General features: G+C 36.5%; 1 protein-coding gene across 5 annotated transcripts in view; it reads left to right on the top strand.

Moving 5' to 3' along the window:
- The window catches only part of FGD4 (FYVE, RhoGEF and PH domain containing 4), a 285,423-nt gene that overhangs the window by 238,964 nt on the left and 19,166 nt on the right, over positions 1 to 27,293 (top strand). For all 5 annotated transcript variants that reach the window (XM_069094845.1, XM_069094844.1, XM_069094847.1 and 2 more), the window contains 7 exons: positions 1,068 to 1,206; positions 1,666 to 1,724; positions 2,269 to 2,415; positions 15,969 to 16,141; positions 18,061 to 18,091; positions 18,304 to 18,396; positions 18,790 to 18,915. In XM_069094845.1, the coding sequence (XP_068950946.1) occupies positions 1,068 to 1,206; positions 1,666 to 1,724; positions 2,269 to 2,415; positions 15,969 to 16,141; positions 18,061 to 18,091; positions 18,304 to 18,396; positions 18,790 to 18,915 (768 nt within the window). The remainder of the gene's footprint in view (positions 1 to 1,067; positions 1,207 to 1,665; positions 1,725 to 2,268; positions 2,416 to 15,968; positions 16,142 to 18,060; positions 18,092 to 18,303; positions 18,397 to 18,789; positions 18,916 to 27,293) is intronic.

The raw sequence follows: 27,293 nt of genomic DNA, 5'->3' as shown, positions 1-27,293 counted from the left end.
CTTTGCTAGGCTTGGACATGGAATTTGAGCAATACAGGATGGAGATATTTTGTCAGAATTCTTGTGGTTGTGCGAGTGAACTTCATAGCTGGTAAACAGATGTGTACACGTTGGATAAAAGTTTGAGGCCTGCTATATATAAAGGCCTATTATGAGATCCTACCTTATCTAATTATCTATATATGATTTATGTAAAATATATATGGATACATGTTTGTTCTTGAACTATTGTTAGATGACTGACTAAATGCACTTTACTAGATTATGTCATCAATAGTTGCTAATTGGGGTGGCTAGGTGGCACAGTGAATAGAGCACCAGCCCTGGAAGCATTGATTGGTATTCAGAAGAGCTAGTTACAAATTCTGTCTTATTTACCCCCTTATTTATATAACTAACTTTGGTCTAGTCATTTAAACCTCTTTGTTCCTCATTTTCCTCAATTATATAAGGAGAACTTGGACTAAGTAATCTCTCAAGTCTCTCCTAGTCTATAATATTGTGACCTTCTTTGTTGTTTATATGGTTGTGGAAAAACTTTGGGATTATCTCAGAGAAACCTTTTTCTTCATCGTACTAACTGGGGGGAAAAAAGATATTGTCAACATAGCTCTTCCGTAAGAAAGGGTAACGAATTTTCATCTTTTAGTTTCTAGGAAGGATAAAACGCTTATCTAATAAATGTCTTGTCAAATAAATTATGTATTCAATTAGGTATTAAGAGAATGGTTTAAGTTAAAAAACACTGACATTTAGGGTAATTATAAAATTGTTTCTACTTAGTTCAACAAAAATAAAGTTAGCACCATGGCATACTATGAATCTCATTAATGAGATGTTCCTTGCTAAAAGGATCTCAAAAATGATTTAATGATTTGCCTTTACCAGACCTTTTAGCTGAAATAGTGAAATGGTTACTACTCACCAGGAATTCTGATGTTGAAAATTCCACTTTTTCATCCCTTCTGTTGTTGTTACTCCAATTAAAAACCTTTCATATGGTGAGTTATTTGAGCTTAAATGGATGAAAAAATATGTTTTCTTTAAAGTATCTTTTCTCTCTCCAGAAACAAAAGATCTGTGGGAATTTAACACTGCAGCATCACATGCTAGAACCTGTGCAGCGAATCCCCCGATATGAGATGCTCCTTAAGGACTATCTAAGGAAATTGCCTCCTGATTCCTTAGACTGGAATGATGCTAAAAGTAAATAACAAATTTTTTTTCACATGGTAGTATGACTATTTAGCCCAATCTTAACAGTAGCCTCCAGTATATAACATTGAGAACAGGATCAATGGAAATTATTTTACCAAAATTTGAGTTAACATGTAATTTTTTGCTAAGATTATAAATTTAAGAAGAGGAAAAACAGTACTGTTTGTGCTAACTTCATACTTTATGATTACCTATAAATCTTAAAGTGAGAGCCCTATCTAAAACCATATTTCCACCCCCACTCCCATTTTTAAAGAAATGATAATTAGAACTTGTTTCCCAATTAAATGAAGCCTATGATCTGTTTATCTTAAACTGGGCAGCTTCATGTATAAATTTGATCCCAAATTTCTAACTTTCCTGTTGTATTTTATGTACTAGTCAGCAATATATCATTATAAGGAGAAACAAAACATTTATTTGCTTTTCTGATTTTCTTTCCAATAGAATCACTTGAAATTATCTCTACTGCAGCAAGTCATTCCAATAGTGCAATACGGAAAATGGTAGGTGCTTTTGAGAAGAGAGAAAAGCCATGGTTAGTGAATTGTTTATACTTTAACCATTTATAGGGTTAGGACCTCCCCCACCCCTTGAAAAAAGTAATTTAGTTTATCACACAAGTAGAAAAATGTTGGCTATATTTTTTATTATTGCCTTCTGCTACACATATTGTCACAAATAAATTTCATTCTTAGTACTGTTGGATTATAGGACTTGAGCTAGAAGGAATCTCAGAGGCCAATTTCCTTATTTTTAAGATGGGGAAACTTTGGCCCTGGGAGGTTAAATGACTTGCATCTAAGTCCTCTGACTCCAGAGATAATTTTTTACTGTACCCAACCAGCTCTCCACATACTCCCAAGGTTTACCTGTGGGTTATGTCTGTTTACTTGTTTGTTTACTGCTGAATGAAACAATTGTTACTGTATTTCTCAACCTTTTATATCATTAAAAATATTCCTGAGTTATTTGAATACCAGCTAAACTGAATAATGAATTGTGATTCTTTTTTTTTTTAAGTTTTCCTTTGTTCTTTGACTTCACTAGGAAAATCTTAAAAAGCTGTTAGAGGTTTATGAGATGTTGGGAGAAGAGGAAGACATTGTTAATCCCTCAAATGAGCTCATACGTGAAGGACAAATCCTTAAACTTGCTGCTCGAAACACATCAGCTCAAGAACGGTATCTTTTCCTAGTAAGTAAATGATGTTTATGGAGCATTTTGGAGCACCAGAATTCTCAGGCACATATTGGGAAATTAGAATTCTTACCTGCAAAATATATATATATTGGGGTGGGTAGGTGGCACAGTGAATAGAGCACCAGCCCTGGAGTCAGGAGGACCTGAGTTCAAATCCAGCCTCAGACACTTAACACTTACTAGCTGTGTGACCTTGGGCAAGTCACTTAACCCCAACTGCTCTGCCTTCCCCCCTCCAAAAAAAAAAGCAAAAAAAAAAATATATATATATATACATACACACACACACATAAACATGTTCTTTGTGTTACAATTTAGGGAAATCAAATTATCTAAATAAGTGCTTTCCTAGGAAACTGGAGTACCCTTGTCATAGAAACTTTACCAAAACTTTGCTTTGTTTTAACATTTTTTATGAAAATCTTTCTAAAATGAATTAGTCACTTCCTTGTTTGGCAGTCTAATGAAAATAATTTAACCTTTACTAGAGATTTCATTCACATCATTATAAATATCAGTTATATGTATGGTCTGTCTTCTGATTTTGGCTTTAATAATTTTATTTGTGTAAATAAATTTTAAATATTGTCTGTTTTCATCTTTTAGAATCTCATCTATCCATTGTCTGGATGTGAACTTTTTCCTGCCAAAAAATGTTTGCTCTTATATTTAGTTTTTAATGCATTTTGAATTTGTGGTAGAATGTATAAAGTTTTATTCTATGAACCAGTTTTTGGCAAACTTCATCTGAATTTTTCCAGTAGTTCTTTTCAGATAAATACTTCTTTCCCCAGTTGTTTGTGATCTTGAGTTTATCAAATGCTAGACTTTTATGTGCATTTATTTCTAAGTCTCATTTAATTAGTTCCATTGATTTGTTTTTGGCAATTACTGGCTTCTTAGTTTAAGATACAGCAGTCTGAGTCTCCTTTCCTTCCTTTCTAGTTTTTGCTTTAAAATCTCCTGTATTCTGGGTCATATATAGCTATAGTTTAGGCCAATCCAATAATTCCTGCTCAGAATTAGAATACCGTGAGACATTCATGGATCATAAAATGCAATTAAAAGAACTTAGGATAAATAATGAAATATATGTAAAGAACAAGTTAAGAAGGAGGTCATTTAAGTAAAACAACTCTTTTCTGTGTGGAGCACCCATCAGAACTGTGGAAATTCTATTCAAATTCTATTCAATTCTATTCATGTATGTCCTCATATACATGTGTCTTGATAGGTTAAGAAATAGAGATGGGGTTGGACCTTTGATTTCATTGATATTCCTGAATGAGGCAAATTCTCAGGTAGTCAACACATTTTATTATTTTAAATGGAATTTCTCTAGGTCTTGTTACTAATATACAAAAAGGCTGATAATTTGGTAGAACTTTAGTTTATATTGTCCTATTTTACTAAAACTACTAATTATCTTAATTTTTGATTCTCTAAGTAAAACTTTACATTATTAGTTGATTTCACCTTTTCTCACTGTATTTAGTATTAACAATAATAATAATAGTTCAATTTATACAGCATTTACTATGTACCAGACACTATGCTAAACCCTTTATAATTATCTCATTTTATCCTTATAGTAACACTGGAAGGTAGGTACTATGATGAAACTTAGTCAACCAGAGGTTAAGTGACTTTCCTAGGTTAACACAGCTAATAAGTGCCTGAGGCCAGATTTGAACTCAGCAATTCCTGACTCCATGCTTGGCACTCTATCCGGTCTCCAGCTACCTGCCTATTTCTTTCTTCAGTTTCTTTTGCTGTTATTATCATAGGTTATATTTCTAGCACAGTCAAACAACAAAGATAGGAATCCAAGACCAGTTTGATTCAAATAATGCCTTTTCTTAGTTTTAGATACATTTTAAGGAAAGGTCATCCTTTTATGCCTGTACTTTTAAACTTGTTTTGGAGAGGAGTGAGAGAATGAGAGTAGAGTCAAAGTGGTGGAGAGACTTACCTGATCTCTCCCAAATTCCCTTCCAAACAATGCCTCAGAACAAATTATGGGTTAGCAAGAAAGGTTTATTGCACCCGGGTGAGACTGGAACTCATATTTCACCAGCCCAGGCCAAACCCCAGCAAAGTGGCAGTAAGCTTTGGGCACAATTTAATTGGCTTCACCAAGCTGGCTTCCCTGCCTCTCACCACACAGATGGTAAGGGAGTTAGATAGCTGGTTAGAAGGAGATTACAAGGTCTCTTTGCTGGCACCAGGGACAGGACATTGTTGAATTATCCATATTTGGATCTGGGTCTCAGTCCCAGGGTAAGGAGGAGCATTAGGACGGTAATGGTTGCAGCTGCAGGAGAGCAGAAACCCTGGTCACAGTTCAGGGGTGGAAAAGAGTGCTTGTGGTTTCTCATAGACTGGAGCACTCATCAGGAGAGTGGTAAACACACCTCTTCTTAGACCATACCATCTTGGAAAAACTGAAATGTACTCCCTAAACTAGCTCTAAAAACAGCTGCATAAAAAACCTGAAGCTTGAGACAGAGCCCCCTTGTAGCGCCAATGCAATATTCACAGTGTCAGCAGTCACTATAAATATGTCAGCATCATGATCCATCACAAAATATAACAGACTCTTCCTATAGAAGAAGAAAAACATTTATTCTGACTCCAGAAAACCGAATCCCAAAACCAGTAAGCTCATTCCATCATAGTAGCAAAGATGTTAATAAGCCATAACACTACAGAGAGCCACAGCATCCTTTAGCCTTCCCACAAACCAACACAAGCCTAGCTGTCATAGCAGGTGGCAAGTACCAACTTTTACTCACAAGTCTGTTTCCCTCTAGAATGCATCCTTCCCTCACAACCATGTCTAGCTTCTCTGACTCCCAGCTTCCTGTGGGCTCTACTCCACCCTTTGGCAAACTCCCATAGGCTCCATGTGATTACATTCAGCCTATTTGAGGGCGGGGTATATTTTCAAAGCAGGGAAGGACTTTACATTCCCTTAAGCTTATCTTAATATGGTCTTCAAATTCCCATTATCATTACACCCCTCCAACCCAGGAGCAGGGCCCCCCTTTAATATGAAGCTGAGAAACAGGTTGAAAAAAATGAGCCAACATAAAAGATCTTGACCATAGAAAGTTACTGTAATGACAGTGAAGATCAAAACATAAAATCAGAAGAATACATCTAGAGCTTCAAAAAAAAATATGAATTGGGCTCAATATCAAAAAGAATTCTTGGAGGAGCTCAAAAATGGTTTTAAAAATCAAATAATACAGGTAAAGTTGGGAAAAGAAATTACAGTGATGTGAGGAAATCATGAAAAAAGAGGCAACAACTTGATAAAGGAGGCATAAAAAGTACTGAATAAAATAACGTCTTAAAAAACAAAATAGGCTAAATGATTTTTAAAAAGCACAAAAATCGAATGGAGAGAAAAATGACTTAAAAAGTAGAAGGGGGGGTGCAGCTATGTGGTACAGTAAATAGAGCACCAACCCTGGAGTCAGGAAGACCTGAGTTCAAATCTGGCTTCAGACACTTGACACATTGACTAGCTGTGTGACCTTGGGCAAGTCACAGTTGCCTTGCCTTCCCCTCCAAAAAAAAAAATCCCAAAGACCAAAAAAATAAAAACATACTATTAACCAAATGGAGAAAAGAAAATAATTATTTAAAAATTAGAATTGTACAAATTGAAGCTGATGACTCCATGAAACATCAAGAAGCAATGAAACAAAATCAAAGGAATGGGAAAAAAATAGAAGAAAATGTGAAATATCTCATTGGGAAAAGAACTAACCTAGAAAATACATCCAATAGAGATAATTTAAGAATTATTGAACTACCTTAAACCTATGATCAAAAAAAGAGCCTAGGCATCATCTTTCAAGAAATTATCAAAGGAAACTGCTATCCTAGATCTAGAAGAAAAAATAAAAATTTAATCTACTAGTCACCTCCTGCAAGAGATCCCAAAATAAAAACTCTGAGAAATATTATGGCCAAGTTCCACAGCTCCCTCATTGAGAAGGCAAGCAATTTTATAGAGGTTATAAATGTATATTCATGCACAGGATATTTCCATGTTAGTCATGTTCCAAAAGGAAACAGATTTTTTTAAAAAAGGTTTTTTTTTGTTTTAATAAGTAATTTTTGATCTGCATTCAAATTCCATTCGTTCTTCTTTGGAGATGCATTTTTTATCATAAGTCCTCAGGAATTGTCTTAGATCATTGTATTGCTAAGAATAGCTGAGTCATTCACCCCTGTTTATCATATAATATTGCTGTCATTGTGGACACTGTTCCACTGGTTCTATTCACTTTACCTTGCATCAATTCTTGTAAATCTTTCCTTGTTTTCCTAAGAGAAACCTGCTAATAATTTCTTATAATAGCACAACACTATGCCATCACAATCATATACCATAACTTGGCCAGTCATTCCCCAGTTGATGAGCATCTCCTCAGTTTCCAATTCTTTGCCACCATTAAAAGATCTGCTTTCTCTCTTGAAATTACATTACTTTTTAGATATTTAGTACTTATTAATTCAGTTCAGTTAAGTACCTGATATGTTTCAGGCACTATGTCAAGTACTAGGGATACAAAGGCAAAAAAATAATTATGGTCCCTAGTCTCTAGGAGCTTAATTCTATTTGCATAGACAGTATGTACATATATAAGAATACTCAAAATAAAAATCAGTTGAAGAGGGCACTAGAAGCTGGGGTACCAGAAAAGGCTTAATGTAGAAAGGGTACTTGACCAGAATTTTGAAGGAAACAAGTTATTCTGAGACATAGGTGTCAAACTCAAATAGAAATGGATTATCCTTGTGGGAAGATTTAACACAGGTTAACATATTTCATTTTATTTTTATTTATTAAACATTTTCCAATCCATTTTAGGTTATATTTGTGAATTTTGTAGTTACTTGCAGCTAGCAAGTGTGGTACCTTTGTTCTAAGAAACTAAGGTAAGGAGGGAATGCATTCCAGACATGGAGGACAGGCTGTGTAAAGACACAAAGAAAGGGAGTGAAGTGTCTTATATGAAGAATAGAAATGAAGGCATTTAGCTGGAATAATAAAATAATAGTAGGTTGGGACCAGGTCATGAAGTGGGGCAGGGAGGCTCCTCCAACTTTTGTATCAAATCTATGATAAGGGTAGCCAGAATAGTTATAGAGCAAATAGTTCTCAAAAGAATTTAATACATTAACCAAATTAAAGAATTTTCCATATCATAACTAATGAAGAGATAAGCAAATTAGAACAAATAAGGTTTTATTTATTCATCTAGGTAACTAGAAAACTGGCAAAGATAACAAAAGATAGAAATAATTAGTGTTGAAGGGGTTATAGTAAGATGACCATACTGTTGATGGGCATATGTCTGACTATTCTGGAATGCGTTTTGGGGATTTACTAAGAACATGACTAAAATGTCTATACCCTTTGACCCAAACATTCCACTACTAAGCATCTACCCTAAGAAGGTCAATGAAAAAAAAAGCCTCCTCTACATCAGTATATTCCACTTTTTTGAGTAGCAAAGCCCATTAGCTAGTGAATGACCAAGCAAGTTGTGGTATGATTTAGAAACATGGAAAAACTTAAGTTAACTTATGTTGTGTGATGCAGAGTGAAGTAATTTTAAATAGAGCAAGATCAAAACATTTAAAACTGAATGCTCTGGTATGATTAATATGAAAATATGTTTTACATAATTTTACATGTATAATTGATGGCATAGTGATTGCTCTGTGAGAGAGAAAAGAAGGTAGGATCCACTGTTAAATATTGAGTATATGAAAACAAAAAATATCAGTTAAAATTTCATTTTTGAAAGGTAATAAGAATAGGGTAGATGGTGAACAGGGTAAAGGCCTGAATTTGGTGATGGCCCTGGGAATGGAGAGAAGAGAAGAGAAGAGATGTTAGCATATGACTTAGCAATTGAATGACTTACTTGAGAGAAGGTGGGTTTCCTTTCCTAGAAATTCTTGTTTTTTTTCTTTACAAGTTCTACCCATTGCTCCTGATTCTGACCTCTAATGACAAACAAAACAAGTTTCATTTCTTTTTCACATGACAGCTCTTCATAGCTCAAGTAGCCATCTTATTTCCTCTCATTGTTTTGACTTATCCATTTAATTTACTTTGTCAAATACTAGGGATACAAAGGCAAAATATGAATTATGGTCCCTAGTTTCTAGGAGTAATATTGTAACAGCAAGCACAAGTTCTTTGATCTACTTTTCTAAAAGAAAACAACTCAAAAAGGATTAATAATATTACTTTAATCAAGCAGATATATATAAAATTTACTTAGCTCAGGGTAGAAAGTCAGCACCTGCCAGAAGATGACACTGGGCAGTGCAGAGGCCCGGATGCCATGGAGTACAGAGGCCGGATCAATGTGGTGGCAGATTGACCCACCAACCAACCACAAGGGCTACTGCCAGGCCTATCACCACAGGGCTGGGACTGGACGGAGCAGGGTAAGAGTCAAATGCAGGGCCCCGGGCAGGGGTAGCAGCTTCTCCTGGGACTACCAGTCCATAACCTAGAAAATTAAAAAGCCCCTATCTGGACTTCCAGGGACCAGGATGGCAGATTGAAACCCAGCTGCTCCAATCGCTACCCTCTGACCCTGAAAACAAAGTAATTATTGCCCCAGGGCAAAACCTTAAACAGTAAAGGCTTGGGAACCCTAGAAGAAGAGCATGGCTAGGGCTCTACCTCAAAATGGGTAAAAAGCAGACTGCAAAGACTAAGACTCTGGAATCCTACTATCATAAGAGGAAGGAACCAAATTCAGAGGTAGACAATGATGATTCCACACCCACAGCTGAAACTTCAACAGGAAACTGGTCTCAGGCACAGAAAGCTTTCTTAGATGAGCTCAAAAGGAACTTAGAGGAAGGCAGAGTCAAGATGCCGGAGTAGAAGCAGGACCTCCACGAGGCTCAGGCTTCCACCTTCCCCAATCCATGTAAAAAGGGGTCTCTAAACAAACTTTGGAGCTCCAGAACCCACAAAATGACACAGAGAAGCTAACCTCCCGCTGAAGACAGCCTGGTAGACCGGCAGCAATCAGCCAGTCCAGTGCTCTGGGAGCCAAGCCCAGCCCCACGCAGTTTCCAGATTTATCAACACATAGATGTGAAGCACAAAGTTAGAGGTCAGTGCAGTCTGGACTTTGGGACCCAGTAAGTGGGAGTGCGTGGCTTTTGCCCCCCGGGGCAAGAAGCCTCTGAGACACCGGTAAAGCCAGCCAGTGCACATGGCAGCTTCAGCTCCTGGCCTGCACAGTGTAGGAGGACCAAGCACCAGTCTGAGGGGTAATCGCTCTTGCTTTAACCTTCTTGGATCTGGATTGCACTCTAGGGTGGAGGTCCTGGGGTGTGTGTCCAGCTTGCCAGAGTGTGTGGAGACCTCAGAGAGGGCACCCATCTAATACCTCCGGCCACAGAGAAAACCCCGGCATTTGGGATGAAAGTTCCCCTGTCTAGTGGCAGAGTCCTACTGTGGCAAAAAGCCCAGGGGTCAGGTGACTGAGGGGTGACATGACCAGGCAAAGGAAACAAAGCAGACAGAAGATTCCAACATTACACTCCTCTTTTGGGGACAAAAAGGAGCAGAGTATGGAACAGGAGGAAGACAGTGAAGTCAGACCTCCTGCACCAAAAGCTTCAAAGGAAAATACAAGCTCGTTACAGGCCATAGAGGACCTTAAGAAGCAGATAAGAGAAGTGGAGGAAAAATTGGGAAGAGAAATCAGAACAATGCAAGAAAATTACAAAATGAGAATCAGCAGCCTGACTGAGGAAAATCACACCTTAAAGAATAGACTAACTCAAATGGCAAAAGAGGCTCAAAAAGGCAATGAGGAGAAGAATGCCTTAAAAAGCCAAATTTGCCAGATGGAAAAAGAATCTCAAAAGCTCACTGAGGAGAATCATTGCTTCAGAATTAGATTGGAGCAAATGGAAGCTAATGACTTTATGAGAAATCAAGATGCTGTTAAACAGATCCAAACAAATGAAAGAATAGAAGGCAATGTGAAATATTTCATGGGAAAAACCACTGACCTGGAAAGTAGATCCAGGAGAGATAATTTAAAAATTATTGGACTACCTGAAAGCCATAATCAAAGTAAGAACCTAGAAAGCATCCTCCAGGAAGTTCTCAAAGAAAACTGCCCTGATGTTTTAGAAGGAGAGGGCAAAATAGAGGTTGAAAGAATCCACCAATCACCTCCTGAAAAAGATCCCAAAAAGAAAACTAGGAATATTATAGCCAGGTTCCGGAATTCCCAGATTAAGGAGAGAATATTACAAGCAGCCAGGAAGAAACAATTTGAATATTGTGGAAACACAATCAGGATAACCCAGGATCTGGCAGCTTCTACATTGAGGGATTGAAGGGCTTGGAATATGGTATTCCGGAGGTCAAAGGAGCTGGGATTAAAACCAAGAGTCACCTACCCAGCAAAACTGAGTGTCATGTTTCAGGAGAAAATGTGGTCATTCAGTGGAATAGAGGACTTTCAAGCATTCTTGCTAAAAAAAAAACAAAGTTGAATAGAAAATTTGACATTCAGACATAAAAAGCAAGAGAAGCATGAGAAGGTAAACAGGGAAAATAAATCATAAGAAACTTACCAAAGTTGAACTTTTAACATTTCTACATGGAAAAACAATAATTGTAACTGATGAAACTTTTCTCAGTAGTTGAAGGGAATAGAAATACATACATACATATATATATATATATGATGAGGGTATATGGGCATATGAATACATATATGAATGTGTGTATATATGTTTACAGGTATACATAGAGGGCACAGGACCAATTTAACAGAAAGGGATGATACTGAAAAGGTGAAATTAAGAGGTGAGAGGAATATAATGAGAGGAGATGGGGTAAACTATCTCATATAGAAGGGGCAAGGGAAAATGGTTACAGTGGAGGAAAGAATAGGAAGGCAAAAGGGAATCAGTCAACTTTATTCCCATTGAATTTGGCTTGAGGAGGGAATGAAATAGACTAAATAGGGTACCTCATCCTCCAGGAGAGTGGGGAGGGGAGGGGATGAGAGGGGGGATGATGAAAGGGAAGGCAGGCTGGGGGGGGAGGGAAGTTGGAAGCACCCACTTTTGAAAAGGGACAGGATCAAAGTAGAGAATAGAACAAGTGGTAGGTGGCATAGGAGGGAGGGAAATATAGTCAGTCTTCTACAATATATCTACTATGTTATTGTTTTGCATTAGCCACACATGTACAACCTATACTGAACTGCTTATCTTCCCAGTAAGGGTGGGTGACAAGGGAGGAAGGGAATGAATCTGGAATTCAAAGTTTTAAAATCAAATACTCAAATATATATATATATACTATTATTAATGCTGTTTAACCTGTAATTGGGAAATAAGATATACAGGCACTGAGGCATAGAGATCCAGTGGAAAAGTTGAAAGGGGTATGGGAGAAAATATGGGACAGAGCAGATTGCAGCTATTTTGTGGCGGTGCATAGGGGAAAAACAGGAAGAAAATTTGTAACTCAAAATATGGTGGAAATGAATGATATAAATCAGAAGTTAATAAAGCATTTGAAAAATAAAAGGGACTTGGAAAACCAAATGAGAAAGATACAAGATAAAGTGAATAATTCTTTTAAAATCAATATTCCAAAATTAGAAAAACATTACAATGAAGAAAACAGCTCTTAAAAAGAAAAATGTGGGATATGGCAAAGGAGCTCCAAAAACTAACCAAGGAAAATAATTTGCTAAAAACTAGAATCAACCAAATTGAAACAAATAACTCTATGAGGAACCAAAAATTAGTCAAACAAAACAACAAGAATTAAAAATTAGAAAAAGAGGTAAAATACCTCAGTGGAAAAATAACTGACCTGGAAAACAGATCCAAGAGAGATAATCTGAGAATCATAGGCCTACTGGAAAATCATGATGAAAAAATGAGTCTGGACAACATCTTCCAAGAGCTCATCAAGGAAAACTGCCCTGATATACTAGAACCAGAAGATAAAATAAAAACCAAGAGAATCCACTGGTCACCTCCTAAAAGAGATCCCAAACTGAAAAGTCTGAGAAATGTTGTATCCAAACTCCAGAACTCCCAGATAAAGGAGAAAAATACTACAAGCAGCCAGAAGGAAATAATTCAAATATTGCAGAACCACAGTGAGGATCACACAGGATCTGGCAGCCTCTACACTGAAAGATCTGAGGCAGTGGAATACAGTTTTTTGCAAGGCAAAAGAGCTCTGGTTACTATTTGGGAAAATTGGTGAAGGAATCCTACCAAATTCTTTTTATGACACAAACATGGTACTGATACCTAAATCAGGAAGAGATAAAATGGAAAAAAATCAATTTCCCTCATGAATACAGATGCAAAAATTTTAAATAAAATATTAACAAAAAAAACTACAACAACTTATCACAAGAATAATACACTTTGATCTGGGAGGATTTATTCCAGGAATGTAAGGATGTTAATATTAGGAAAAGCATCAGTAAAATTGATCATATCAACAATAGAACTAGCAGAAACCACATGATTATCTCAATAGATGCAGAAAAGGCTTTTGACAAAGTACAAGATCCCTTCCTATTAAAAATACTAGACAGTATAGGAATAAATGGAGTCTTCCTTAAAATAATAAGTAGCATCTATTTAAAGCTATCAGCGAGTTTTATATGTAATAGGGATAAGCTAGAAGCATTTCCAGTAATAACAGGGGTGAAACAAGGGTGTCCACTATCACCCCTCTTATTCAATCTGGTACTAGAAATGTTAGCAGTAGCAATTAGAGAAGAAAAATCAAAGGAGTCAAGTTACGCAAAGAAGATAATAAGCTATCACTCTTTGCAGATGATATGATGATATACTTAGAGAATCCTAGAGAGAGAATCAAGTAAAAAACTACTTGAGACAATAAATAAATTTAGCAACGTTTCAGGATATAAAATAAACCCACATAAATTCTCGGCATTCCTGTACATTTCTAATGAAATCCATCAGATAGAGATAGAAAGAGAAATCCCATTTAAAGTTACTATAGACATAAAATATTTGGGAATCCACCTGCCAAAACAAACCCAGGACTATATGAACACAACTACAAAACACTTTTTACACAAATAAAGTCAGATCTAACCAATTGGAAAAACATCAGTTGCTCATGGCTGGATTGAACTAACATAATAAAAATGACAATTTTACTTAAATTAAATTACATATTTAGTGCCATACAAATCACTCTACCAAAAAACTACTTTATAGAACTAGAAAAAATAGTAACAAAATTCATTTGGAAGAACAAAAGGTTCAAAATATTAAGGGAATTAGTGAAAAGAAATGCTAGGGAAGGTGAACTAGCTATACCAGATTTTAATCTGTATTATAAAGCAGCAGTCATCAAAACTACTTGATACTGGCTGAGGAATAGATCAGTAGATCAGTGGAATAGATTGGGTACACAAGACTCAGCAGTCAATGACTATAATAATTTACTCTTTGATAAACCCAAAGACCCTAGTTTTGGGGATAAGAGCTCACAATTTGACAAAAACTGCTGGGAAAACTGGAATATAGTATGGCAGAAACTGGGGATAGACTACTATCTAACACCATATAACAAAATTTACTTTAAATGGGTGCATAATTTAGATATAAAGGATGATACTGTAAGCAATCTGGGAAAGCAAGGAATAGTTTACCTTTCAGATTTATGGAGAGGGGAAGACTTCATGACCAAACAAGAATTAGAGAGCATTATATAATACAAAATGGATAACTTTGATTACATGAAACTGAAAAGCTTCTGTACAAACAAAGCCAATTGTTATAAAGATTAAAAGGGAAGTGGGAAATTGGAAAAGAATTTCTATAACCAATGTCTCTGATAAAGGCCTCCTTTCTAAAATATACAGAGAATTGAGTCAAATCTATAAGAATACAAGCCTTTCCCCAATTGATAAATGGTCAAAGGAAATAACAAACAGTTCTTAGAGGAAGAAATTAAAGATATCTATAAGCTTATGAAAAAATGCTGTAAATCACTATTGATTAGAGAAATGCAAATCAAAGCAACTCTGAGGTACCACATCTCACCAGTCAGATTGGCTAAGATGACAAAACAGGAAAATGATAAATGCTGCAGAGGATGTGGAAAAATTGGAACACTAATACATTGCTGGTGGAGTTGTGAACTGATCCAACTATTCTGGAGAACAATCTGGAACTATGCCCAAAGGACTATTAAGTAATTTCATATTCTTTGACCCAGCAATACCACTTATGGGGTTGTATATTTATAGCAGCTGTTTTTGTGGTGGCAAAGAATTCAAAATCAAAGGGATGCCACCATGGCTAAACAAGTTATGGTATATGAATGTAATGGAATACTATTGTGTAATAAGAAACAAAGAGCAGATGGACTTCATATTTACCTGGAGAGGCTTATACGAACTGATGTTGAGTAAGAAGAGCAGAACCAGGAAAAATCTGTACACAATTACAGATACAACGTATGTGTGCCGACCAACTTTGATAGATCGGACTCTTCTCAGCAATGCAGGGTTATAAGTAAACTCCATAAGACTCATGATGGAGAAGAGATGTCTACCTTCAGAGAAAGAACTAGAAAGAACAACATTTCAATGCAGATTGAAGCAAATTACTTGTTCTCTTTCTTTTTCTTGTTTGGTTTTGTTTCTTCTTTCCCATTGTGCATTCCATCCAATAAAATCCTTCTTTATAACCTCACCAATGTCTAATGTGAAAGTATCTACAGATCCTATACCTGACTGTATGCCTCTATGGAGGGTTGACAGGGGAGGAAGAGGAAGAAAATTTGAAACTGAAAACTGGGAAACTGAATCTTGTAAACTCTAAGTAAACGAACAAATTAATGAAGACCCCCCCCCCAAAAAAAAAGTCAGCACCCTGACCTTTAGAAAATATAAACAGAAATCCAAGTTGACAAAAAATACAGAGCAAATAACACAGTTCAACAGACCAACTGACAGGGCTTCTAGCTGTCTTGCTGTTACATATATACATAGTTACCAGAGAGAGAAGCTCCAACATCTGGTTTTCAAAGCTGGGGGGGCTGAACGGCTACCAGATTCTCATCTGGCCAAATCACACAATTCTTCCCATAAGTGAGCCCCAAAGCAAAACATCACCTCAGAGTATATATAGCCTTCTTCACGGTCAAAGACTATCACAACCTTTGTGACCCACTGCCTATTTATAAAGTAACAAAAGGTGTGAGCCTTCCTGAAAAAGAAGCCTACCCTAAGCAAGCTTCTCTTAATGGGCTCCAAGTGAGGCCTATTAAGGGGCAGGGAAGATCTTCAAATTCCCCTACCATTACACATATTTAGTGAATTTGTCTATGTGGGAAAGTATCCCATTCCCTGAGAGTTTTGCCCAGGTTTTTCAGTCAGTCTTGCAGTTGATACTGCATTTTTACTTCTTTGTTTCTTTAACTTATTTCTCTTTACTTCACCTTTTTACAGTTCAACAACATGTTACTATACTGTGTACCAAAATTCAGCTTGGTGGGATCTAAATACTCAGTCAGAACTAGAGTTGGTATTGATGGGATGAAAATTGTAGAAACACACAATGAAGAATACCCACACACATTTCAGATTTCTGGAAAAGAGCGAACACTGGAATTACAGGCTAGGTAAGTGAACTATTCCTTTTTGGCTATAGTCCAAAAGTACCTGCATAAATCATAAGATTGAATGGTTAAAGAAAATATTTCCTAAGTACATTCTATAGGTCTTGTGGAGTCTGCTGGAGTGCCAATAGGGAATTCTCCAGGGTTGGAGGATATTTAAAGAACAACAAATGTAGTGGATAGACTAGAAAATTAATGATTGAGTGAAGGTAGCAATAAACTTAAGCAACCTATTCTAAAAGAAAGAAGCAAAAGGTGCTCAAAGAATGATAGGGTAATGTTATGTGGTTAGAAATGTAAAGAAACACCAAACTTTAGGTTATAAGGAGAGAGGAAATATGATTCATACATGAACATGATTCAACTCAATCTGTAAATTTTAGTCAAAATGCAAATAGGTCAGTACCACAAATATAAGATATGTGATCAGAACATTACCAAGGAAGATTTTAAAAACTAAGGGTCTACAATGCCCTTCCTGGAAGAAAAAAAAAAAGTGTATTTTTATTCTACAATATATCTTACTCCATTTGGTAAGGGCTTTCAAAGAGGTGCTCTCAAAGTTGGCTGCATTTGTTGTTTTTTTTTCTAACTGAGGGAACAAAGAAATAAATCTTCCTTCTTCAACTGTTTATTTAAATATAGGGATTTGAGTTTTTCTTTGGGTATCAACTTTGTTGTGAAAGCAAGATGACAACAAAATTTAAAATACTTTTATAATTAGAAAATAAATTACTTGTGGAAAGGCTTTTAAAGAAATGGGTATTTTTTCCTCAACCAGAGCAGACTTGAAAGAATTTGTAATGGGCTTCCAATGCAGGCATTTTCTGGTATCTCAGCAATTAGAATAAGATAGATCTGGGGGGTGGCTAGGTGGCGCAGTGATTAAAGCACCAGCCCCAGAATCAGGAGGACCCGAGTTCGGTTCCGGCCTCAGACACTTAATACCCACACAAAAAAACTAGCTGTGTAACCTTGGGCAAGTTACTTAACCCCAATTGCCCTCCAAAAGAGGCAAAAAAAAAAAAAAAGATAGGTCTGAACTGGCACATATGGAATTCAGATTAGATTCAAAAAGAATTCACCTGAAGTGATTATTATTATATGTTTGAATCATCTAATGTATCATCTCCTTTCTGGAAGCAATTAGAAATAGCAAATGTTTTCATTTCTTCATGTTAGTCTTGACATGTGACTTAACAACAGAATATTAGTTACATATTCCAACAAAGGAAATATTATAAAGGACTCCCTAAAATGCCTGTGTAAATAAACCTTAGTTTTATTTTGTGTTTTCTTTTAGAATTTTTTTTTTAACAAATGTTCTTGAACTACTTGGTTCACTTTTATCATTCCCAGTATTGAAGAGGTAGATGGATCATGGGTTCATATAGTTAGAATGGGAAGGAACACAAGACATCAATTATCATTTAATCTGAACTTCCACAGTTTACAAATAATTGAATAGAGGTCCATTGAATGAATCGTCCAGGTAGGAAAGCTAGAATTTGAACTAAGTCTTCCAACTCCAAATCAAGAGCCTTCTGCACTATACCACACTACCTCTTGAGGTTCCTGTTATGATACCATGTACATAGGGTTACTTAGGGGAGATTATCTGATGACAGTTTCATTTGATTGAAGTATAGTGGTAGAAGCCACACATAAATTCACTGTACAGTCCCCTTCATTCCACCCCCGGGACTATCCATAAGTGTGAGTAGGTTGAAGTTCTTTTAAAAATTTATCTTTGTTGAATAAAAATGTTAAATTTTTATTCTGACTCTTTGCCATGCATCACTAAATTTTCTGGAAGTTTTGAAATAGGATCCATTTATCTCAGTAACCTTAGTTGCATTTACCAGTTGTAACTCTTTTATATTTAATGAAATTATTTTAAACTTTGCCAATTTATTTTTTAGTTCTGAGCAAGACAAAGAGGAATGGATCAAGGTAAACATCATTCCTTATCTTCATTTTGATTTTTTCATATTCACCGTATATGTCGAGATAATAACATATTTAACTATTACATGTGATATCTGTTGGAAGCAATTCACTTAAGGGTGGTAGATGGGATTACTGTACTAGATTTTCTTGTTATATGCCTTCATCAGCATCGCATAATATTCATAATGTCCATTTTGAATTTTTTACATGTTTAGGCACTTCAAAATACTATTGAAGCTTTCCATCAAAGGCATGAAACCTTCAGAAATGCCATAGCAAAAGATAATGATATGCACTTGGAGGTTTCTGTAAGTTCTTGACTTTTTTGTTTTGTTTTGTTACTGCAAGTGATTATTGCTAAGGGCAATACTTATATGCTAAGGGCATATACTTTCTTTGGATTCCTAGGGCATTGGAATTACAAAGTAAGGTGGGGATTTTTGTTTGTGTTTCTTTTTTTTAAGCAAACTCTTTTCCTATACAGTGTCAGAATAGGCTTTTAGTCAGGATCTCTTTTTTTTTTTTCATAATTGCTATAATGAGTGATCTTTCCATCCATTTTTTAGCTGAAGTCTTTAGGATATCTCTTTACATAGAATTTCAGAACTGTGCAACAGTGTTGTTAATGGAACAGTTCTTTGGGAGGGGATAGTAATTTTCTCTACTAAAATATTGCATAATTTGGTCCCTTGGTTTTTTAGACTGCTGAACTTGGGAAGAGGGCCCCAAGATGGATTCGAGACAATGAAGTAACAATGTGTATGAAATGCAAAGAATCTTTTAATGCACTGACAAGGAGAAGACATCATTGCCGAGCATGTGGACATGTAAGTACCATTTTGTCACTTGATGGTCCATATATTCCTGGTCTTCTCCAGTTGTCCTGGACCCAGATGGTTCCAAAGAAGAGAGATATTTCTTTTTATGATAGGTTATGTAATAGATAATTGATAAGGGAACTTTTTTTTAGTAACACTTGAAATCAAGTGTTTTCTCTGATTATGCATTAAAGATTCTGTGATTATACATCATCAAAACTTTTTCTTCTGAAAGAATTCCTTTTGTGACTTTTTTTTGAAGTGGGTATGCTATCATTGCTAGAAAATTTTTATCTGAAATTCTTCAAGTATTTTTTATTTTTTACTAATCATGCAGATACAATTTTAATTCAACAAGCCTTTATTATATGCAATTTTTCACTTTCTTTTGACATATTGTTAATATATACTTTTATATATATTATACTTCTTATACTTTTCTGCTTTCATCTATCTTCTTTTTTCTCTATTGAATTTGTCTTTTTAAAAACCAGTCAGAAATTTATGATCATAGATGAAACTAGGAGGCTTACAGTTTGTATTTTTGTGCCATAAAATAAAACTTTTCTAGTTTCATTTTTCACTTAAGAAATTGCAAGTGTATGAGCTCTTCTAATTCTTCCAAAATGACTTTGCTTCTGATTTTCTTGACAATTAAATTCTGCCATATCACTCACTGTGTTTAGGCAAATTAAACTCTTTTTATAAAATTAAACACTGCTTTTCCTTAAAAGTCACCTATTTGGTTTTTTTCTTTGTTTTGGGATAAATCCTTTTCATAAGGTAATAAGACCACTTTTCTCCAAATTAGAGAGAAAAGTTCAGGACTATACCAATAGAACAGGGTTCCCAGGACTGACAGGGTTGACTAATTGGTCTGATTCTGAAAAGAATTTCTATAAAGGTTTCTCTTCTAGACATGCCCTCACCTCTTCTCTCCATTAGAGTAACTAGAGAGTAACATTTTTAAATTGACTTCAGTTCAGTTAGGGTTTTCAGCAGCTTTTTACTAAACAAGGATCAACATAGATAAACAGGAAAGATATTTCCATTGCTGTCAGCTATTCATTCCCACAACAACTAAAAAAAAATCATTAAGTGCACTCTTGAGTTAGGTCAAAGGATCCTTATTTTCAAAAAAAACAAACAAACTTTAAGCAATTCTTTTTGCCAAAAATTTGAACATTTCATTTCTTGAGCGTAGTGGTTTTTAACATTTTTTATGTCATGGATCTTTTTGACAGTGTAATGAAACTATGAACTCTTCAGAAAATTATTTTAAATACATAAAATAATATGTAGTATTACAAAGGAAATGAATTATATTAAAATACAATTATCCAGTTAAAAAAATACACACAAGTTCACAGTGTTTTGGTTAGAATGATCTTGTGACCTTGTGGTTAAACACTACCAAATAGGAGGGTAACCTAAACAAGAATCAAGCACTTCTTAATTGCCAAGAGGATCACTTGAAAAGTTGTCAAGTTCTTTGGTGGGAGAGTCTTATGACCTTGCTACCATATACCCCTCTTTATTTCAGAGGTTCCATTAACCTTGAGGTCAGTCACTCCAAGTAGACCTTTGTTTCCATAAACAAAATACAAGTTCATATACATTAAACAAGCCTAAAATAAGCGGTGAATAAAATACCAGATTCTAGAAACCAATTAGTGGTTCCTAGACAGAAAGTAATGAGGTTCATAGAATTCCCAGAAGTATTGGGAACTATTAAACTGTTGCCAGTAAACTGACTGACTGGTTCTGGCTGTGATATACTATCTAGCACTAAGAAGAAGGTAAGACTAGCATTCTTGCAAAAAAAAAAATTGCGCCACTCTCCCTTGCTTTCAGAGCATACCGAGTCCTCTCCTTTTCAGATCATCAGTGGTCCAGTGAAACTAAAAATTACTTAGTCACAAACTTTTATTTTATCTACTAAAGAAAAGGCTTATACTGACAGTTTTTATGTTTGCAGCATACACATTGGCTATAAAAAGAGACATGCTAAGAGTACCTCTTCACATGTTTAATTTTGTTGTTGTTCAGTCATTTCAGATGTGTCCAAGTTTTCCTGACCACATTGAGGGTTTTCTTGGCAAAGATACTAGAGTAGTTAGCTATTTCCTTCTGAAGCTCATTTTATAGATGAGGAAACTGAAACAGTATTAAGTGACTTTTACCTACGGTCAAACAAATACTAAGTGTTTGAGGCCAGATTTAAACTCACAAAGTTATCCTAACTACCACCCCCATGCTCCATACCACTGTACTTCCTGGCTTCCCAGTATGGTTAAATATTCTTGGCCTTTCCCCCAAATGGTCAGATTCTGTTATCCAAAAAATGATAAGTCAGTAAGAATGGAAAGCTGTACTCCGAAAAATTTCTTAGAGACTTTAAAAGGTCTTTTACTTCAATTAATGAGAAATACAGTACTTCAGAGATGAGTTGTACTGTGCCTTCCTGGCATCTGTTTAAATGTTGGAATCCTACATGTATCACCATTTAATTGTGGAAGGAAAACTTACTAATACTGTAATTTACATTGTAGCCAGAAATCTCCCAAATAAATTCTTATTAAATTATCCTTATTCAAAATTCAGGCATGGTTCTACTTGAGAGATATGTCCAAAATCATGAGTGGACTCTGTCAGTTTGGACATTTCTTTTAAGGCAAGCAATTTTTGAATTTAGGATAATAGTAAGTTAATAAACATTGTTTCTGTCAAGCTTGTGTCGTCAATGTAGAGTACAAAGGCAACCAGGTGGTGCTAAGGACCAGCTCTGGAGTCAGGAGGACTTGAGTTCAAATCCAGCTTCAAACCCTTGACACTTTCTAGCTACATGACCTTGGGCATGTCAGTTAACCTAGATTGCCTTGGTACCTCCTGTATTAATAGCCACCTCCAATATTAATAGTCACTTTTCTATACAAGACACTCTGCTGTGTGGTACAGGAAAGATAAAGATTTGGTTCTTTCTGTCAAACTTATGGACCAGTACAGAAGGTAAGAGACAGATAAAGGTATAAAGATAAAGGTATATAAAGACAAATACCATAAGAGAAGAACAAACCAAGTGCCATGGGAGTATAAAGAAAAATGAAATCACTTCTTTCTAGCTAGATCAATTTGTGAAAAGAATTGTAGTTCTACTGTACTTTCAAGTATGGGTCAAATTTCAACAAATGACAGAGTATGCAGTGAGAATGGTATAGAACAATGGGCATTCTAAACAAATGCAGCAACTTTAGCAAAAGAAGGGAAGTGGGATAGTTCAGGATATGTCTACAAAATGTCTAATAGTCCAGTCTGACTAGGTGCAGAGGAGCAGTATGTTGAAAAAAGTAGAAGAAGGTTCAATAGGCACCTTAAGGACTAGTTAATTGAGGGCCTTAAATACCCTTTTATGGGATTTGGATTTTATTCTGCAGGCATGGTAGGGTCATTGATGACCAGAGGAATAAATTGGGGAGGTGATATTTAAAGTCATGTGAGTTCATTAGCTAACATGCTAGTAAATTGTTAATAAAATAATTAAATTACCTAGAAAAAGATAATCCTCTTATTATCAGTATCAACAAAGGCAAAATAAGTTTAACAAAAGTGTTTGGAGGATATATATATATGGAATGAGAAGTGGAATTCTTAATGATTATGAGGTCCTCCACATGTTTCTGTTTGTAGATGGCATTCTATTAATTGTAACAAAGCCTAGAATACTATATAGTCATTTCAGTATGGCTCAAAAGTCTAAAAGCCAGGTGAAGAAAAGCTATTGTCCATTTCCATATTAACTGTGATACACAGTTAGGAAACAGACACTGCAGATAATCAGTGACCTAGAGGTGCATAATTGAACAGGAGAAGATGGACTAGATTACTTGGTGCAAATTAGGTAACACTTTCAACAATACCAACCTCCTTCTTGAAACAAAAAACTGTCTTGAAAAAACAACAGTATGCCCTGATCTTTTAGAACAAGAGGTCAAAATAGAGGTGGAAAGAATCCACCCATCACCTCCTGAAAAAGATCCCAAAAAGAAAACTCCTAGGAATAGTACAGCCAGGTTCCGGAGTTCCCAGATCAAGGAGAAAATATTACAAGCAGCCAGAAAGAAACAATTTCAATGTTGTGGAAAAACAATCAGGATAACATAGGATCTGGCAGCTTCTACACTGAGGGATTGAAGGGCTTGGAATATGATATTCCAGAGGTCAAAGGAGCTGGGATTAAAACCAAGAATCACCTACCCAGCAAAATTGAGTATCATGTTTCCGGGGCAAATATGGTCATTCAATGGAATAGAGGACTTTCAAGCATTCTTGATGAAAAAACCAGAGTTGAATAGAAAATTTGACATTCAGATACAAGAAGCAAGAGAAGCATGAGAAGGTAAACAGGGAAAAAAAATTATAAGGAACTTATCAAAGTTGAACTATTAACATTCCTACATGGAAAAACGATAATTGTAAATGATGAAACTTTTCTCAGTATGAGAATAGTTGAAGGGAATAGAAATATATATGTGTATATATATATGTGTGTGTGTGTGTGTGTGTGTGTGTGTGTGTGTGTGTATACACACATATATGTCTATATTAGAGGGTATATGGGCATATAAATACATATGTGAGTGTGTGTATATATGTCTACAGGTATACATAGAGGGCATAGGATCAATTGAATAGGAAGGGATGATACTTAAAAGATGAAATTAAGAGGTGAGAGAGGAATATAATGAGAGGAGATGGGGAGATACAGAATGGGGTAAATTATCTCATATAGAAGAGGCAAGGGAAAACTGTTACAATGGAAGGGAAGAACAGGAAGGCAAAAAGGAATGAGTCAACGTTATTCTCATTGAATTTGGCTTAGGGAGGGAATGACATACACACTAAATAGGGTATCTCACCCTACAGGAGCATAGAGGGAAAAGGGAAGAGAGGGGGGATAATGGAAGGGAGGGCTGTGGGGGAGGGAAGTTGGAAGCACCCACTTTTGAAAAGGGACAGGATCAAAGTAGAGAATAGAACAAGTTTGGGGTGGGATAGGATGGACGGAAATATAGTCAGTCTTTCACAATATATCCACTATAGAAATGTTTTGCTTAGCTACACATGTGCAACCTATATTGAATTGCTTATCTTCCCAGTGAGGGTGGGTGATGAGGGAGGATGGCAAAGAATCTGGATTTCAAAGTTTTAAATTCAAATGTTTAAAAATATATATACACATTATTATTATTATTATTATTTTACATGTAACTGGGAAATGAGATATACAGGCACTGGGGGGCATAGAGATCCCACTGTGCCCTACTTGAAAGTCGGAGGGGAAATGGGGGAAGACATGGGAGAGAGCAGATTGGGGGAGGGGATATTCAATGGGATTGCTGTTTTGGAGTGGTGGGTAATTTGTAACTCAGAATCTTGTGGAAATGAATGATGTAAACTAAAAAATAGAGAGGAAAGAAAAAAAGAAAAAACAACAGTATGAAATATTTATGAAGTATTTATGAAATACCATAGTGTCCAAAGAATCAAAATTTCAGTTGGCTGAAGAGAGGCATTTGATAGGCTGAAATAGGCTGTAACCTAGTGTACAATAATAGCTGAAATGTATAGATTGTATTAAATTTTTACAAAGTTTATATATATATACATACATATATATATATAGTCTTATTTTATCCTCACCACAATCCTATGAAGTAGATATTGCAGAAAATATTATTATCCCCATTCCATAGAAAACTTTGGCTTAAAATTTGTGACGTTTTTAAGCTAGACTTGAACCCAGGTCTTTCCTGAATCTGAGTACAATACCTTTTCCACTAAAGCACTTACAATCAGCGGATATGGTTCTTGTTTTCCTTGCACGTGGACCTTCACCCTCCCCCGGGACCTAGTGTTGAGTTGTTGTTTTTTTAGAGTTATATTAAATTTATTTACCAGCATTTGTAGAATCTTACATTGGTTTAAATATTTTTTGTGTTTGTTTTTTTTTTTCCAAATCAAATGCTTTATTAACTTCTGGTTTACATCATTCATTTCCACCAGATTTTGAGTTACAAATTTTCTCCCCATTTTTCCCCTACCCACCACCCCAAAATAGCAATTCCACTGAACATCCCCTCCTCTCTCCCATATCTTCTCCCATACCCCCTCCAACTTTCCAGTAGCACATGGTAGACCTCTGTACCCCAGTGCCTGTATATCTTATTTCCAGTTACATGTAAAATAAACTTAATAATAGTATATATATATATATATTTTTTTTTTAAACATTTGATTTTAAAACTTTGAATTCCAGATTCATTCCCTTCTTCCCTTGTTGCCCACCCTTACTGGGACGATAAGCAATTCAGTATAGGTTGTACATGTGTAGCTGTGCAAGACATTTCCATAGTGGATATATTATAAAAGACTGATTATATTTCCTTCCCTCCCACCCCACCTCCCACCCATTCCATTCTCTACTCTGATCCTGTCCCTTTTCAAAAGTTCCAACTTCCCTCCACCCGGCCCCACCCCGCCAGGATCCCGTCTCCCATCCCTTCCCCCTCACTCTCCTGCAGGGTGAGACACCCCATTTAGTGTGCATGTCACTCCCTCCCCAAGCCAAATTCAATGAGAATAAGGTTGACCCATTCCCCCCTGCCCTCCCGTTCCTCCCCTCCACCGTAACCATTTTCCCTTGCCTCTTCTATATGAGATAGTTTGCCCCATTCTGTCTCTCCCCATCTCCCCCCACCACATTCCTCTCTCACCTCTCAATTTCACCTTTCAAGTATTGTCCTTTCGTATTAAACTGGTCCTGTGCCCTCTATCCATGCACACAATAAACACACATTCACATGTATTCATATGCCCATATATTCTTATATGTAGATACACACACATATATATTAATAATATATATATATATTTTTTTCAATTACAATTATTGTCTTTCCATGTAGGAATATAAATAGTTCAACTTTGATAAGTTTCTTGTGATTTCTTTTCCCTGTTTTCCTTCTCATGCCTCTCTTGCCTCTTGCATCCAAATGTCAAATTTTTTATTCAACTCTGGTTCTTCCATCAAGAATTCATGAAAGTTCTCCACTCCACTGGATGACCACACCTTCCCCTGAAACATGACACCCAGTTTTGCTGGGTAGGTGACTCCCAGCCCCAATTCCAGCTCCCTTGCCCTCCGGAACATCACATTCCAAGCCCTTCGATCTGATCCCTCAATGCCCAAGCCACCAGATCCTGTGTTATCCTGACTGTGCTTCCACAATATTCAAATTGTTTCTTCCTGGCTGCTTACAATATTCTCTCCTTGATCTGGGAACCTCAGAACCTGGCCACAACACTCCCAGGAGCTTTCCCTCTGGGATCCCCTTCAGGAGGTGATCGGTAGACTCCATCAACCTCCGCCTTGCCCTCTGGTTCCAAAGTATCAGGGCAGTTTTCCTTGAGAATTTCTTGAAGGATGATTTCTAGGTTCTTCCCTGATCATGGCTTTCAGGTAGTCCAACAATTCTTTAATTATCTCTCCTATTCTCCAGGTCAGTGGTCCCTCCAATGAGATATTTCACATTGCCTCCTATTTTTTCATGTGTTTGGATCTGTTCAATAGTATCTTGATTTCTCATAAAGTCACTAGCTTCCATTTGCTCCAATCCAACTCAAAGGAATGACTCCCTTCAGCGAGCTTCCGAGACTCTTCTTCCATCTGACAAATTTGGCTTTCCAAGGCTCTCTGGAGCTGCCTTCTCTCCTCACTGCCTTCCTGAGCCTTCCTTGCCATTTGAGTTAGTCTATTTTTAAGGTGTTATTTTCTTCAGTCATGCTGCCGACTCTCACTTTACAATTTTCTTGCATAGTTCTCATTTTCTTCCCAATTTTTCCTCCACTTCTCTTATTTCCTTTTCAAAATCCTTCTCAAGGTCCTCCATGGCCTGCAACCAGCTCGTATTTTTCTTTGAAGCTTTTGGTGCAGGAGTTCTAACTTCACTGTCTTCCTCCTGTTCCATGCCCTGATCCTCCCTGTCCCCAAAGTAGGAGTGCAAAGTTGTGCCACTCTGTTTACTCTGCTTCCCTCGTTTGTTCACGTTGCTACTCAATTGCCCTACCCTTGGGCTTTTTGCCACAATAGGCCTCTGCTACCAGACAGGGGAGTTTCGTCCCAAAGGCTGGAGTTTTTTTCAGCTGCTGAAGGTATTAGTTGGGCGCCTTCTCCAAAGCCTCCACATGCTCTGGCAAGCTGGTTGCACACCCTAAGACCTCCACCCTAGACCACAATCCAGATCCAAGCAGGTTAAAGCAAGAACGATTATCCCTCAGACTGGTCACCTGGTCCCCCTACAATCAGCAGGCCAGGAGCTGAAGCAGCC

Source organism: Petaurus breviceps, unplaced genomic scaffold, assembly GCF_028583685.1.
Source record: "Petaurus breviceps papuanus isolate PSGF00001 unplaced genomic scaffold, PetGlider_PUasm1.0 221, whole genome shotgun sequence".
NCBI lineage: Eukaryota > Metazoa > Chordata > Mammalia > Diprotodontia > Petauridae > Petaurus > Petaurus breviceps.
The sequence above is the reverse complement of the archived record's forward strand: the minus strand, read 5'-3'. Positions and strand labels throughout refer to the sequence as shown.